The sequence below is a fragment of the Schistocerca serialis genome, chromosome 9 (genome assembly GCF_023864345.2).
Source record: "Schistocerca serialis cubense isolate TAMUIC-IGC-003099 chromosome 9, iqSchSeri2.2, whole genome shotgun sequence".
NCBI lineage: Eukaryota > Metazoa > Arthropoda > Insecta > Orthoptera > Acrididae > Schistocerca > Schistocerca serialis.
The window spans coordinates 37,729,294-37,747,021 of record NC_064646.1 but is presented as its reverse complement, the minus strand read 5'-3'; the positions used below and the strand labels follow the sequence as shown (position 1 = coordinate 37,747,021).

Genomic DNA, 17,728 nt, shown 5'->3' with positions numbered 1-17,728 from the left:
TTCCCAATGATGGCTGGGTCTTAACCTTATCAGGTGGTGGCGAACCCAGACGTTTCCGCTGCTTGCTTTGCCCCTTTGCCTTGAGGTTATATTGATACAATCGACACTCATCAATTGAGATTAGGCAGCTAAAGAAATCATTTCCACTGCTGCCTCAATTCAGTGGGCTTTTTAAATGGGTGTGAGAATTCGCAGAACTCTGTGGACAGTGATTTACGTCATCTTCAGAGGTCGCGCAACATGAAAACTGACTCGTGACTGATTTTCACGTTTTCCACAGTCGCCTAGATTATGACCAAGCAGTCTTCGAGGATCACAGCCCGTGATTCTCAGTTACTCGCAGATGGATTGTGTGCCACTTCATTCTTCGTCAATCAGGTTTGTTTGACCACACTGGAAGCATCAGAACCAGCTGACCACTGTGCCATATGATGGTGATTGTTGGCGCACACTTCGAGCATCTCAGCATGAAATGTTGCAGTGTTGTTTCCCTCCAAATGCAGAAAACAAAATGTACAAGATAATCTCCTAATGGAGGTTTCGTGTCTTTTTTTTTTTTCCTCCGGCCTCTCTAGGAACTGTATGCATCTGCATGGCGAAGAAACACCTTCATGGCATACACCAAATCCATATTTATAGCATTTATGGATTTAGAGGAAGCTTTTGACAATGTGGACTGGACTACACTCTTTGAAATTTTGAAACTTACACAGAAACCAGGCTGCAGTTGTAAGGGCAAGAGGACGTGGAAAGGAACCAGAGAAGAGAGTGAGACAGGGTTGTTGTGTATTACTGAATTTATTCAATGTACACTCAACAAGTGATGAAGGAGAACTCTGGAAATAGATTAAAGTTCAGGAAGATGAAATAAAAACTTTGCTGTTTGCTGATGGCATTTGTAATTCTGTCACAGACAGTTACGATCTCGAAAAAGCAGTTGAACAGAATTTATAGTGTCTTGAAAGAGACTATAAGAAGGGTAATGGAACGCAGTCAGAGCACAATGAGGTGACAAAAGTCATGGGGTAGTGATATGCACATATGCAGAGAGTGATAGTATCGTGTACACAAGCTACAAAACGGTCATGCATTGGTGTAGCTGTCATTTGTGCTCAGGTGATTCCTGTGGAAAGGTTTCCAGTGTGATTATGGTTGCAAGATGGGAATCAACAGACTTTGAATGCAGAATGGTAGTTGGAACTAGGCACATAGGGTATTCCATTTTAGAAATTGTTATGGAATTCAGTATTGCACAATCCAAAGCGTTAAGAGTCTGCCAAGTACACCGTACTTTAGGCATTATCTCTCACCATGGACAACAGCCTTCACTTAACGACCAAAAGCAGCGGATTTGCACAGAGTTGTCAGTGCTAACAGACAAGCAACACTGCATGAAATAACTGCAGAAATCGATGTGGAAAGTACAAAGATTGTATCCGTTAGGACAGTGTGGTTTATTATTATTATCATATGCATCAATTACAGTAATACACATTTAGCAAAACAAAGAAATATATATGTAAAAATGAATGTGTGCAATTATATACAGTACACAAGTTTTGAAACGGCTCAGGCTATACTCGGATGTTGATGGACTCGATCCAGTGGAGTGCCTCGTGGGATGCCTGATAGAGCTTCTCAATGCCATCAGGGAAGCATCTGATTGGACATTCATTCACAGTGTGGCTCATTGTTTGGGTGTCACCACAGTAACACACTGTCACTTGAAAAGCCCCACGTGTGCATGTTGTATTTGCACCTACCCTCTTCAGTCCGATATCTGTTTAACTGCGCCCACACCTCCGTTGGTTGGCGGAAGACTGGAACTGGAACTGTTGGATTCATGGTTTCGGGTTCTTGTAGCTTGCCACTCACGATTCCACTCTGCATCCTGGTCGAATCCTGTGGATAGCATTTGGACTCCCATTTCATGTGCTGGCCTTTTTTGACCCTAAATGATTGGAAAACTGTGGCCTGGTAAGATGAGTCCTGATTTCAGATGGTAAGAGCTGATGGTAGGGTTTGAGTGTGGTGCAAACCCCACAAAGTCACGGACCCAAGTTGTTAAAAAGACACTGTGCAAGCTGGTGGTTGTTCCATAATGGTGTGGGTTTTGCTTATATGGAATGGACTGGGACCTCTAAACTAACAACTGACCAAAATGGTTATGTTCAGCTACTTGGAGACCATCTGCAGCCATTCATGGACTTAATGTTCCCAAACTAAATGGAAATTTTATGGACGATAGTGCAACATGTCACTGGGCCTCAGTTATTCATGATTGGTCTGAAGAACATTCTGGGTAATTTGAGTGTATGGTCTGGCCACCCAGGTCGCCTGACACGAATCCCATCGAACATTTATGGGACGTAATTGACTGGTCAGTTCATGCACAAGATCCTGTACCAGTAACACTTCTGCAACTGCGCATAGCTGTAGAGGCAGAATGGCTCAGTACTTCCACAGAGGACATCCAGCGACTTGTGCAGCTCGTGCCACATACAGCTGCTGCAGTACATTGGGCAAAAGGAGGTCTGACACAATATTAAGAGGTGTCCAATGATTTTTATCACCTCAGTGTAAACCAGGCAATGCTGAGGGAATGAAATTAGGAAATAAGCGACTAAAAGTAGTAGGTGACTTTTGCTTACATATGATGGCCAAAGTAGGGACTATATAAAATACAGACTGGCTAGAGGGAGATAAACATTGCTCGAAAAGAGGAATTTGTTACCATGTAATTTAAGTGTTGGAAGTCTTTTCTGAAGGTATTTATCAAAGCTTCTTTACAGAGCAACGGTGAAGATTATATAGGTAGATCTATTAACAAATGAGGGGTATTTGAATCGAATTGAGGAAAAAAAAAATTGTAGAGCAGCCTGACTGAAATAAGGGATTGGTTGACAGAACACATCCTGTTTCATCAAGCAGTCATCATTTTGATAGTGGAAGGAAGTGGGGGGGGGGAAGGGGGGGGGGAAGGTAAAAGGTGTAGTGGGACACCAAGAGATGAATACAACACAATGAGCAGATTCAAATAGACATAGGTTACAGAAGTTATGCAGAGATGAAGAGGCCTGCTCAGGATAGACTAACATAGACAGCTGCATCAAACCAGTCTTTGCACCAAAGACTGCATCAATGATAACAGTTAGGTAAACCAAATACTTTCATAGAAAGGGTACAGAGCTAATGAGCTGTTACATTCAAGTTGGAAAGGTACTAACTCGGTTTGACTCTCAGCGCATAAGTTCATTGTCTCAAAATTGAACTCTTTTTGGATATTGATCTATGTTACACAGTAAAGGGTGCAACACCACTGTGTTTTAGTTTCAGCTGGTCATCTGCTGAACGATGAGGAGTGCACTAACACTTCTGTTCATACATTAGGGTAACAAAGCCAGACCATCCAGTCAGTGACAGTTTCAGTGCCAACACTTCTCTACATCTCATAAATCACAGTTTATAGAAGCAGACACCTGAACACAGATATTTATTAAAGTCAACATAAGCATTTTGTGTGCCCTCTTTTTCGAAACACATCCACCAACTGTAGATCAATAAATGCAGTTTATCTTAATAACAACCAAAAAAAGTTCACACAGATTGTTTTAACTAGGAACACACAGTAACACACTGCTGTAAACAAGTTACAGTTTATTGGGTCACAGAGTGACATCAACAAAAATACTGTGAAAATAATGTGATTGTTGTTGATGGAACAGTCCACAGGTCCACAATAAAAGTAGTTTACAAGGCTCAAACACATTTGACACTAAGGGACCGGGGGCCTGTGCACGTTCTTATAAAGACACACTCCACGTCAGGTGTCACTGGTGTAGTGTTAAGCACACGTGGTGGACCTGGTGATTGTGGCCGTTGATGAGGCTACTACTGGCAGCCACCTCTGCTCACTGTGGGTACACCGTCTGAATGTTGGTGAGCATTACGCTTTTAGTAGTGGCCTGAGTTGTGTCTGCTGTGAGCAGTGGGTGTAGTAAATGGTAGGTTACCACACTCCTCCTCCTCTCAGGGGGAAGGAGCAGGCTTCGCCATCCACAATGCTGTGACTGAAGAGATGTCTGTGGCATCTTCTGCAGACTGTGAGGCAACTGGTGCACAGGACTGGCGGCACGGGCAGAGTCAACGACAAGGGTCACCGACACAGGCAGACTGGAGAGGAGAGGCTCTGGTGGTGGAGACCCAGCTTCTGTCCCCACTGACAGTGGTGCCTGCGTTGTGCAGTGGGACGTGGTCGAAGGGGCCACAGGAAGTGAGCCCACCATCGGTGCTGACGAAGCCCCAACTACCGGGGTAGGGGGGCACGACCGGGCCCGCTCGACCCCAGAGCAACTAGGGCCTGTGAAGAATTAGGTGCCGTGCCTATGGTGCAAGGAGGGGTCCCTGTCTCCATTCTGGGCTGCAACTGTTTCTGGTGGTGTGCCACAAGTCGAACTTTGGTGCAAACCACGAACTCGTGATGACTGCTCTGGTAGTGGATGGCGGCCAGAATACAGTGAGGGCACTGTAGGAATGTGATCCAGACTGGTGTGGCAGGTGTCAACATTGACAGAATTGGTGCTTCTAGTGGGCACCTGCCTGGTGGCAAGAGGTTAGGCTGCCTGCACTGTTCATGGCCTTGCAGGAGCTTGGTGGGCCTCTTGTTCCCCATTGGCAATGTTCTATAAGATCTTGAAAGAATGTGAAAGCCTACTTAGTTGGGAAGTCTTCTTTATACTTGTGCATCTACATCACGAACATTCAGATGAGGTGCTCTGGTTCGCCATTTTACTGTGGATGGAAGGGAGGTGGCGTGATGTGGCGAATGCCATTGTGTGTAAAATGTCCTTAAAAGATTGCACTGCAAACTGAAGAACATAGTCTGACAGGGAAGCCTGCTATGGAGAATATCTTCAACAGGGCACTGACCACCATGTCTGTTGTCATATAATGGACAACAAATGGCATGAAGAAAACAACAAAAAGCATAAATTGTCAATAACCAGAAGCCACCAAAATTAATGTGGACTCTTTCCCAAAGTCATTTAGGGGCCAGCCATGGCAAAAATACAATGCAAGGAGCTGTCCTGACCTGAGCACTTGGGGTAGGCCATGACATGTTGGCAGTGTGCAAATAGTTTTAAGTGAGAGATCCCCCAGTGACCCTGATGTAATTAGCAGAGGACCTCCCACCGCAAAGCCGCTGGAACCATGATGTGGGGAGTAAGCCATTCCCTTGACAGGGGAATAATGCCATCAGTGAGGGAGAGGCAGTGGTGCAAAGCAAAAAAAAAAATTCTGAATTGGGTTTGATGCCCAGCCTGGCAGATGGTCAGGCCACCCATGTAGCACCATGTGTATGATCTGTCAGAGCACAGGACCTGGTGCCACAGCAGAGGCAATACAGGAACTGGTGATGGGGAAGCCATCCACAATATGCCTCATCTCTGTATCCAGTTGAAAACAAAGCAGTTCCTCCTGGTTGAGTGAGAGTCAGTACCTATGGGAAGCCAGGATGTTGTGAGCTGGAATGAAAATGGATCTCATAATTGTACCAGGACAAAAAAAGAGCTGATTATTAAGAGCAGGTTTGTCTGATAAGGCCACTGACAGACTAAAAAGGGCAACCAACTGGTTTGGTCAGTAATGAAAAGAAATTTTGCTCCATACAAGAACAAATTGAGTTTTTAATGCATAGGCAATAGCAAAAGCTTCGTTTTCCACCAGAGAATAATGTTGCTGAGTTGAGTAGATAATTTTTTGATGCAAAGGCAATAGGCTGCTTGGAAACAACTGAATGGCGATGGGCCAGAACTTCAACCACCCCGCCAAGGGACACGTATGTAGCCAGGACCAAATGCTTGCCAGGTTGAAGTGCTGCAAGACACGGTGCAGAGTGTAGACTGTCCTTAAGCTGCACAAAAGCACACTGACAGGCTGCAGGTCAACCAAAAGGAGCACTTTTGTAAAGCAACAGATGCAAGGTGTGGGCGATAGTGGCCACTCTTGGTATAAACTTGCAATAGTACGCCACCTTGCTGAGGAATTCCTGATGTTCTCATAGAATAGATGGATGCAGCAAAGCTGTAATGGTGATGACATGTTGTTCCATTGGGTGCATGACCTTCTAGGGAGTTTCATGATACAAATAAACAATGGAAGGCTGGAAAAAGTGAGACTTAGTTAGCAAGATTAAATTTGAGGCATGTGTCCTGTAGAACAAAGAATGGGAGGTTTCATAGGTGATCCTCCATGGTGGCACCTGCCACGATGATATCATCAAGGTAGCTGCAAAGATGGACAAAAATTGTAACCTGGCCAAAGAAACATTGAAAGATGGCAAGTGTACTAGTGACCCCAGTCGTTATCAATTGATGCTGATATAGGCCAAAAGGCATATTAACCATAAGCAAATGTTTTGATGTCTCATTCAAGAGAATCTTAAGGCAGGATTTGGCCAAGTTGATTTTCAAAAAGAATTGTCTCCCAGCCAACTTTGTGGTTAGTTCCTTAGGGTGAGGCAGGGGGTAAGCATCTGTGACTGCCTGTGCATTTATAGTGACCTTGAACTCGCCACAGAGCTGAAACTGATCAGACGGCTTCTTTACAATCACTAAGGATACATCCCGTTCACTTGAGGAAGTCAGTCTGAGCACACTCCTTACCAGAACCAGATAGCTTAGCAATAGAAATACAGCACCTACAATCAGTGTTTTGCAAGTGTGGATACACAGTCAAACAGATTGAGAAGGCCCTTCAACAACCCACTCTGCCACATGTTGTAGAAGGAGAGCAAGATAAGGCAAAGACTGTGGCATACCTGCCCTGTGTGGTATTTGTTTCAGCCAAAATCAGCAGGATTCTGAAGAAGAACAATATCAAATGACTGTTCTATCCACTTACCAAAATAAGAATGCTACAGGGAAACATGAAAGATGACCAAGGACTATGAAAACTAGGAATTTATAATGTACTTTGCGACTGTGGCATTTCATACATTGACCAAACAACTAGGGCAGTGGACATCAGATAAAAGGAACATCAGAGGCACACCTGACTAGAACAGAGAAGTAAATCAGCCATTGCAGAGCACTGTGTGGAACTAAATAATTCCATGAACTATGGTGAAACAAGGGTCTTGTACAAAAGCCCAGATACTGGGACCATTTTATAAGGGAGACTAGAGAGAGAAAGGTGTCAGAAACCCTTGTGAACCACGACACTGGGTACCAACACAGTAGAGCCTGTCATCCTGCACTGGAGTTGCTGAAAACGCAATGGGGGCAACAGCAGAACTCCACAAATACAGGAACTGAGGATGTGCATAAGGGGAACAAATCCCAGACAGGGCACCAGGTGCACCAGACTGAAGGTGGGACATTGCAGGGAGCTTCTAGTGGGAGCAGGCCACAAAGAGGTCACCCAGTACAGCACAAGACTGAAAATAGAACACCAGCATGCAGATGGGTGCATGGGATTGAAGACAAAACACCAGTGCTCAGCCTGGTGCACCGGACCAAAGAGTGAATGCCTAAGGGTGCTGTTAGCAGGAGCAAACTGCAGACAGAACGCCTGGAACCTACCTCAGAGGGGGAAGAACTTAGGTATAAGTACAGGACGTGTTCCACTCAACAAGCAGTCACGGGCAGCACCTGATGAAGATAATCAGTCACATTGTTGAAGTATCATGCAAGAATTGTGCTGTTATCTGCCATAACATGCAATGCCTCAAGATACATAACAGTTTATTAAACTGTACGGTTGAGGTTTAGCGGTGTAGGTGAGCTGTATATTCAGGCAACAATTTGGTTTGCTTAATAACTTGTTACTTAGTAAATTACAAAAGGCTTCAGAACTACTTTGTGTGGCTATGCTGGGAATTACATATTTATGGCTACAGTTGTCACATTTGAAATTATGATAAAATATGCAAAATCTTAATTAGCATCTTAACTGCTTGTGTCTGTATGTGTGGATGGATATTTGCGTGTGTGCGAGTGTATACCTGTCCTTTTTTCCCCCTAAGGTAAGTCTTTCCGCTCCCGGGATTGGAATGACTCCTTACCCTCTCCCTTAAAACCCACTTCCTTTCGTCTTCCCCTCTCCTTCCCTCTTTCCTGATGAGGCAACAGTTTGTTGCGAAAGCTTGAATTTTGTGTGTATGTTTGTGTTTGTTTGTGCATCTTTGTTTTTAGATATATTTTTCCCACTTGGAATGTTTCCCTCTATTATATTCATATCTGTAATAATATTTTGATAGATTTGGGCATACACTACATACAAACAATGCAGAAATCTAGTTTCAAATAAAAAAATTATCAAGAAAGTTAATTGCTAATAGAAGAGCAATAATAACAGGTGGAAGAGTCCCAGCGTGCTCTATTACACAGTCAGCAGACTTCAGTACACTACCTGCTTATGCTTCCAGTGAGTGAAACAAACAAGATTTTAAAGGATCTTGCATTCAGGAACTGATGAAGTGTAGGGCATACAGCATGTTGGATGTTTCAATAACTGGAAATGTGGTTAACATATTCTTACCCTCTTCACATACAATATTGTGAGTCCACCATTCAGAATTAAGTATAGATGTATTTTAAAGTAGGCAGGTTTTAAAATTTGCAATACATAAATACTTCAATGTTGTTTGCTAAACTGAAGACCCACCCCACTTACTACATTAACCAGGAATAACCTGTATGAACATCCATGTGGGTAGTGTAGACAGAATTGTTTAATTTTTGGCTTATTTTACACATATGTTCATCAAAATGCAATGTATGTCTTATACAGGACTATAATTAATCAAAGGTGGAATTTTGCTCTTTTCTGTTACAGGAGTAAATTTCTTGGATTTTGGCAAGCTTTCACACCAACAGCAGTTCCTTTTCATGTTCAAGATAGGAGAGCAATTTTGTCAAGAGTTAATGGAAGATGAAGGTGTGCAAAGCCTAATTAATTCACAAGATGAGAAGTTTGAGCTCCTGATAATTGAAGCTTTTTTCCATGACTGTCTACTTGCTTTTGCACACAAGTTCAAAACTCCCATTGTTGGAGCATGTGCTACTGGAGCCGGTGCTACATGGACACATGCCATGGTGGGGAACCCCTATCCTCTGTCCTACCTCCCTGAGATAGGGGTTGCCTACACAACCAATATGAACCTGTTCCAGCGGACATACAACATTTTTTCTGCTCTCACGTTCAACGCCTATCGCCATTACTTTTACCTTCCAGCTCTGGACCAAATGGTCCAGAAGTACTTCAAGGATCCCAGTATACCTCCTTTGGCAAAACTGGAGAGCAATACTTCTCTCATGTTACTTAACACTCATTTCAGCTTTGACTATTCCAGGCCCTTAGTACCAAATATAATAGAAATAGCAGGCATGCACATTAAGACACCAAAAAAACTTCCACAGGTATGTTATATTTTCTATACATCATTAATATAAAAACTTTAAACGCAAGAAATATCTTGCTCATGTTACTGTACTTAGTTTATTGCTTAAAGAAGCTATGTATCTTCTTTTTCCTTAGATTGTAGTTTCCAGAAATGGCAAAAACTGCAAAGAATTTTGGAGTGATACACATTTTGCAATATTTAAACATTTAAGATTTAGGTTTATCATTGAATCCTTTGTATGGAAAAATAAGATACATTATGCGACAATAAATGGGAATGACTTAAAAGAACCACAAGAAAAAAATTAAAGAGTTAGTATATGTAAGAGGCATCATTATCTGCTTATGGCTGTACAAATGTTTATTCTGCTATTGCAGTTTTGACATTAGTCCACTATCAAGCATTTACAAACACAGCACTTTGCTTATCAGCAAAATACAATGGGAAGACAACAACAGTAAGAACACCAAACTTGGGAATCTGCCAACATGCATGTACTTACAGATTTTGAACTAAAAATGTAATGTATACCAGAGAGATGGAAAGATGCATTAGCAAGTTATGACACATTCCCAAAATGCACCTTAAAGAAGTATTCATATTTGTATTAGATAATCTAATGAGTACTACTTTTTCCTCTTGTAACTTGATGGCTAAAACAACTGGCTGTCATTAGTATTTCTTTTCAGCAAGGAAATCTTATTTTTATAAAGAGCTGCTACTTGTTCTTCATCCTCTTATATTTTCATTTGTTTCTTCAAGATTTTCATTATGCCAACTCACATCAGTTCACTAATATTTATGATGAATGCTTCAGTTTAATTCAGCATAATATTCTGCTATATTTCTAATATAATTTACTTGAAACTCTACCCTTAATTTTAATGGCTGCCTTGTTCTATTTGAGATTTACTTCTCTTTTTTTTTCATACATGCACATTTTGTACTGTCTGACAACGTATCAGCATTAAACAATTTCTCCTTTTGCCTATGGGTACTCCTGCACATCATAGTAGAAAGTACTAGAGACACACTTTTCAATTATATACACTTTATTAACAGCTTCTTTACACAAAGCTCATGGAAAATAATAACAACAACATAAAAAACCTGGCTAAAATAGTCACAAGGAAAAGCAAGTTAAAGAAGTTCATCCTCACAGAGGTGGAGGTCGACTCGTGCCAAGTTGACTGCCACCACAGAGCCCCCTGCCCCCATAGTGCAGAGCACGGTGGAGGTCATTAGACGGAGGAGCTCCTGATGTGCTGAGAGACAGTGTCACCAGCTGTCATGAGGGGAAGGTGGAGCTGAAGTTGTTTTACAAGACAGGAGGAGAAGAGGAAAGCACATAATCTTGGTGACAAAAAGGGGAGTGGAGGGGATAACATGCACAGGTTAAGGCTGTGCTGGCTCTGAGCACTATGGGAATTAACATCTGAGGTCATCAGTCCCCTAGAACTTAGAACTACTTAAACCTAACTAACCTAAGGACATCACACACATCCATGCCCGAGGCAGGATTCAAACCTGCGACTGTAGCAGTCGCGTGGTTCCAGACTGAAGCGTCTAGAACTGCTCGGCCACCACGGCTGGCTTGCACAGGTTAAGGGAATGTGGGGGATGGGAGATGGGGAGTACCTTGAGGACACACACAAAAGAAGGATCGTAATGGTATGCTGGCCTGCGGAATCAGTAATGTTGACCTCATTTAAAAAGGAGGTAAAGGGTAATATAACATTTCAGAAGGATGATGTGGGGAGTGTTGGGGTCAATGAAGGAGCAAGGAGGGGTATGGAGAAGGAAGAAGTATCATTGCAGATCTCGATCGAAAGATCTTCGGAGGTGAACAACGAGATATTGACGGAGGTTGTTGGGACACTCAGTGGTGCTGGTGAGAGATGAGTCATGCAAGTGAACACAGGAGAACCACGTGTTCTGTGCACAACTCTAGGAGATTCATCATAGCACAGGGAGGGAGGGGATTGGAAGGGGAAGCAAGAATCGATGTGCATTGATCGAACAATGAGTTGCCATACTCATCTGGAGTAGATTCACTGGGTGGTGGATCATGAATTATGTTGCTTCAATTGTGTAGGCTTATTTTAGCGTGTGAAGGGATAAAGTTTGTGGCTTACTGTTGAGGAGAATAATGAAGCTGTTGTTAGAGCATGATAGTACCTTATGAGGGCCCAAATAAAGGAGCTGCAAAGCCGTTCAAATTGGTTCATCATTGAGCATAATACAGTTGCAGGAGGGGATGTCACTGTGAATGAAATGCAGATGGGGAGAGGGCACATGAATGTTTGAGATGTGTGAGCGCACACGCTCATCTATTGTGCAGAGAGTGGACGGGGAAGAGGATGAGAGCCCTCAACATACTCTGTGGGAAAGACCAATGATTCACTGTACAATACCTTGGCTAAAGATTATTGAAGATCCTCTTTGAAGGCGGTGTATATGCCCAAGAGGACCCACGATAATGCTTCCACTCAGCCACTGGCATGACACACAAGCACCACTTTCAGAGTGTTGCTAGAATTCCACAAGTCTGTTACTTTGTGAATGGTAGGCAGTGGCACAGAACTTGGCAGCACAACATAGATTACAGAGCTTAGTGCACGTGAGTGATCTGAATTGCCGACCCTGATCTGTTGTGATAGACAGTGGGCAGCCGAAGTGGGCCACCCAGGTGTGAATGAAACCACAGGCTACTGAGCTGGCTGATATGTTGGTGAGAGGGACAGCACCCACCCACCAAGAGGAGGTAGCACATGTTGACTGACATTGCTACATTTTCAGGGAATTCACATGCACACACAGCTGTGGCAGTCACTTTTGATGCGCAGAAAAATAAAATGCTCAGTAAGTAGACATGTAGTGGCTTTGATATATGGGTCAGCCAGGTTGTGAATGGCTTTGAAAACTGTGAGTTGCAGTGTGGAAAGAACTATGGGATGCAGTGTCCCAGTAGACGTGTCACACAATACTGGAGTATCTGATGCAGGTAGCTGTCAGGATTTCACTATAGAGGACATATATGAGTCTTGTAACAAGTTCTGTACTTTGGGATTTTGCTGCTGCATGTGAGCCATTTCGTCCAGGTCAAGTGGTAAAGTAATGGTGTTAATTCTCAACATTTAGTCTGCGATGATACTGTCAGCAACTCTGATGTAACGGACATTCATAGTCTACTGAGAAATGAGGTCCATATGTTGAACACAGAGTAGTCACTAGCATCTGTGTTAAAAGAGATGCATGCATTGGTTACAGGGTGTGCAAGTATGACAACATTGGAGAGCACGGCATTGAGATTTTTACAAGCTTGTAACATAGCACCCAACCAGTTCATTCTATGTAATCTGGAAGTGTTCTAGCCTGCTAAAGCATCAATGAAAGGTCTTTAAAGTGAGGCAGCATCAGATATATGGCACTTGAAAAAGTTTATCATACCTAGAAACCTGCAAAGATCACAGTAGGTTTCAGGTAGCAGTAGGTCAGGTAGATGAAGTGACATGGTCAGAAGTTGGGCGAATGACCTCAGTGGTAACTTCATGATCGAAGGAGGTGATGCTAGTGTGGTGAGTTTTATTATTGTTAATTCTGACACCAATTGTCTGCAAGGACTTGTAACCCATGTTCATCACTGGAAGAGGAAAAGATAAGGATGTCATCTACATATGCATAGCAGAATGACAGCAATAAAAGTAGAGAATCAATAAAGCACTGTCAGCTATGGGTGGCTTTTTTCAGTCCTTAAGGCATGAAGCCATGTTCCAGTAGGCCAATTGGTGTAGTGATGGCTGCTTAGGGGACGACGTCAGCATGCATTGGTATTTGATGCTAAGCCTTGTGACAGTCTATGATCCTAAACACATGCATGCCATGTGGCTGTTGTGCAAAGTCTTGGATGTGTGGAACAGGACAATTGTCAGTTGTGTGTGTGATCAGTTTGCGGTAGTCTCCACGTAACCTGTAGGTACCACCTGTTTTAGGGACCGGGTGGATAGGTGAAGACCAGGTACTAGAGGAGGGGTGGGTTATACCTGTGTCTAACAGTTCCTGCACAGTGGCTCGAGTGGTGCGGTTTGTTATCCGTCAGGTGCCTTGTCTTGTAATGAGTGGGAGGGACTTCATTGGTCTTTAACATATGACAAGTGTCATGTGAAATAGCCATGAGGTGTGAAAGTGAGAGGGAAGTTTGGGGGGGGGGGGGGGGGTGCCGAACATCACACGCAACATTGATACAAGAAGAGTCGTCTGCTGAATGGCAGTGTGTGTGTCATTGGTCAGATGTGTAGCATGTGGTATCATGGCAGGAAGAGCATTGACCATGTGACTTGCATGCGTCAGGTTGTTGGAAGCGTCTGCGACTACCTGATGGAGCATGTTGTTGCTCGCATGAAGGACATCTATGTCACAACATTGGAGTAAGAGCTCAAACGAGGGAGTTGGCAAGTTGAGCTGTCAGAAGTATACACTCAGATGATGGATGGACAAGTGTATCACAGTGAGACAAAGGGGCTGTAGCCAGCAGAATGAGGGAACATAGTATAAGTGTGCCAGAAGTGTGATGCAATAGCACAAATGACTGGTTGTCCAGCGAGAGGCCAAAGTGCTTAAGGAAGCCAATTCCGAGGACAGGACTCTTGACATCTGCCATGTGGATGGCCCATGGGAACTGCAGATTTGGAGTGAGCTACAGCTGTAGCATGGCTGCGCCATGGGCCTTGTCTGAATTATTGGCCTCATGGAGTGTACCAGGTGATGGCAGGATGCTTGATGGAGTGAGAGCATGCTGAATAACACTTGCTTCCACACCGGTGTCAATCAGGAAGCCTGTGTTGGTTAAAGTGTTAAGCAAATAGAAGCGTCTAGATGTGAGGTGGTTGTTGGATGATTACTGACTTTGACGGCGGCACCCTGGGGAAGAATTTCAGGATGTGGAGCCTACTGCAGCCCATGTGGTGAGTTTTCCATCACACACAGGGGGTGGCAGTTACAAGCAGCATCCTCAGAGTTTGTGTTGAACCAACATACACCATGTGATCAAAAGTATCCGGACACCTGGCTGAAAATGACTTACAAGTTAGTAACACCCTCTATTGGTAATGCAGGAATTCAATATGATGTTGGCCCACCCTTGACCTTGATGACAGCTTCCACTCTCACAGGCATACATTCAGTCAGGTGCCATTCTTCACAGAGGGCTACACTGAGGAGTGGTATTGATGTAGGTCAGTCAGGCCTGGCATGAAGTCAGCATTACAAAACATCCCAAAGGTGTTCTATATGATTCAGGTCAGAATTCCGTGCAGGCCAGTCCATAATAGGGATGTTATTGGCATGTAACCACTCTGCCACAGGCTGTGCATTATGAACAGGTGCTCGATCATGTTGAAAGATTCAACCACCATTCCTGAATTGCTCTTCATCAGTGGGAAGCAAGAAGGTGCTTAAAACATCAGTGTAGGCCTGTGCTGTGATAGTGACACGCAAAACAACAAGGGGTGCAAGCCTCCCTCCATGAAAAACACTACCACACGATAACACCACCACCTCCAAATTTTACTATTGGCGCTACACATGCTGGCAGATAACATTCACTGGGCATTTGCCATAGCCACACCCTACCATCGATTCCCACATTATGTGCTGTGATTTGTCACTACACACAACGTTTTTCCATGGTTCAATTGTCCAATGTTTATGCTCCTTTCACCAAGCGAGGTGTCGTTTGGCATTTACCAGCGTGATGTGTGGCTTATGAGCAGGAGATAGACCATGAAATCCAAATTTTCTCACCTACCACCTACCTATCATAGTACTTACAGTGGATCCTGATGCAGTTTGGAATTCCTGTGTGATGGTCTGGATAGATGTCTGCCTATTACACATTACAAACCTCTCCGAATTTCGGCAGTCTCTGTCAGTCAACAGACGAGGTCGACCTGCATGCTTTTGTGCTGTAAATGTTCTTTCATGCTTCCACTTCACTATTGTATCAGATAAAGTGGACCTAGGGATGTTTAGGAGTGTGGAAATCTCATGTACAGACATATGACACAAATGACACCCAATCACCTGACCATGTTCGAAGTCCGTGGTTCTGCAGAGTGCCCCATTCTGCTCTCTCACGATTTTTAATGACTACTGAGGTCGCTGATATGGAGTACTTGGCAGTAGGTGGCAGCACAATGCACCTGATATGAAAATCGTATGTTTTTGGGGGTGTCCGGATACTTTTGACCACATAGTGTAGCAAGTAGGCAGGATGGGTAGTAGGACATGAACTTCCAACACCTGTCTTTGCGCTGCACAGGGAACTGTCAAGAGTAGAAGGTGAGAAGTGGGGAGGGGGATAGGGGAGGGAGTGCAAGTAGTGTGGGGGGTCTGCCACTAACTGGCTGCACTGCTTCATTGCTTGATGTGTAAGATCTTGCATAACTTACTCTGGGTGGGCAAGGAGGAGGGATAGCCCTATCTGTATCAGGACTGCCAATGCAGGAAGCAGAATCAGGTCTTGTAGAAGTGACAAGCTCATGTTTTCACATGACTTGAAACACATGATCTGCATGTCACAGTCTGTGTTCCAGTTGTTCTGTAGACAAACGTAAGAGCTGTAGCTGTAACCGTAGCCTCACAAGGAAGCTTGGCAGTACAAATGGCCCACAAGGCACTCTCTGGCAAGATGTTAGGACCAACATTGCATGCAGGTGACCCCCGAGGTGTGAGGGCATCTTGTCACCAGTTTGTTGCACATGAATTACGTGATGAAGAATCTGTCGGTGATCGGGAAAGATGCTCAACAATGATCTGTCTTGTGTTGAGATATCTGGGGGGAGGAGGCAGGGTCAGGATGATGTAACTGATAAGGTCCCAGAAGTGGTGCTGCTAACGCACTGAGTCCACCAGGGTGAACCACGTGACAGAGCTGCCTTGTCGAGGGGAGGCAGCTTAGAGAAGTGGCCAGGAGGGAAGGGTGGCCTGAGCCAGCACAAAACCGGGTATTAGACGAGGGCGGTACTCTCATCGCAGCAATGGCAGAAGGCGACAGTGGTATGGTACCCGACGTAACAGTCGTAGTGGGGGAGCACTTCACAGTGTCACATATCGTGGCAGATGTGGTAGGCGTGGATGACGCTGGTGCAAATGCTGGTGACATGGATGACACGACCGGTGCAATATGAACAGCTGTGGCCATTACATCGTGGAAGAGTCTAGAATGCTCCATCTGAGTGGACAGGGTGGCAGGGCCCAAAGTCTGAAAAAGACACAATTTGGAGGTGTTGATACTCACCTGTGGCTCAGTCTGCTGCAGGTCCTGGATCCTGTTTAATCATCATTTGTTCAAGCTGGGCATTCATTGTGCTATAACTTGAAATGGCAAAGATGGCTGCTGTCGATTAAGGGGGGGGGGGGGGGGACCCAATCAGGAGACGTGAAGGCAGCGTGGAAAGCAACATTTGACGTACTTGAGATGACACTCTGTATTGCACTCAGTTACAGAGGTTGGCACACGGCATCCAATGTGTAATCTGGTGATGACAGCCTGATCCTGGAAAACATTGTTGACAACAAACAGCAATAGTCACTGAGGAAAGTCAACGCAGCATAAAAATGCACAGTAATGGAGTCATCACTAGGTACTCCAGTACTACATTGTAGTAGAAAGGACTAGAGACACATTTTGCAATAATATACACTTTATTAACAGTGTCTTCACAGAAATCTTGTGGCAAATAATAACATTGGCGTACAAAATATAACTAAAAAAAGCACGCAAGGATGAACAAGCCAAAGAAGTTCTTTCTCACAGAGGTGGTGGTTGACGCATGCTGAGCCAACAGCTGCCACAAGATTTATGATGAATATTGCAGTTTAATTTAGCATAATACTCTGCCATGTTTCTAATATGATTTTCTTGAAACTCCATCCTTAATTTTAACTGTGGCCTTGTTCTATTTGAGATTTTCTTATCATTTTTCTTTTTGGTACAAGCACATTTTGTATTGTTTAAGTGCCTGTATTAATCTCCTCTCGTCTACTGTGTATAATCTTGTTGCTTAATATGATCTAATACACAACCCCTTATTTTTACATAAATTCTTATCATTGTGGATATATTGAGTAAATTGCAGATAAAATGGCAATACTCATCACAAAATATTTTACATGAATAGCATGCCAGTTGATGCACCAACATACATTCTGATGAGGAGGGAGAAAAGAGCTCTGCAAAGAGGCACAGAAACTGCTAAGTAATGACAAATCTCACTACATGACAATAATGAGGCTCTTAAATGCAAAAGTAAGAGAAAAACT

The 17,728-nt window shown here is 43.8% G+C and overlaps 1 protein-coding gene across 1 annotated transcript in view; it reads left to right on the top strand.

The window, feature by feature from the left end:
* The window catches only part of LOC126419782 (UDP-glucosyltransferase 2-like), an 83,662-nt gene that overhangs the window by 40,590 nt on the left and 25,344 nt on the right, over nucleotides 1-17,728 (top strand). Inside the window, exon 3 of the mRNA XM_050086960.1 lies at nucleotides 8,839-9,422. Within this exon, the coding sequence (XP_049942917.1) occupies nucleotides 8,839-9,422 (584 nt within the window). The remainder of the gene's footprint in view (nucleotides 1-8,838; nucleotides 9,423-17,728) is intronic.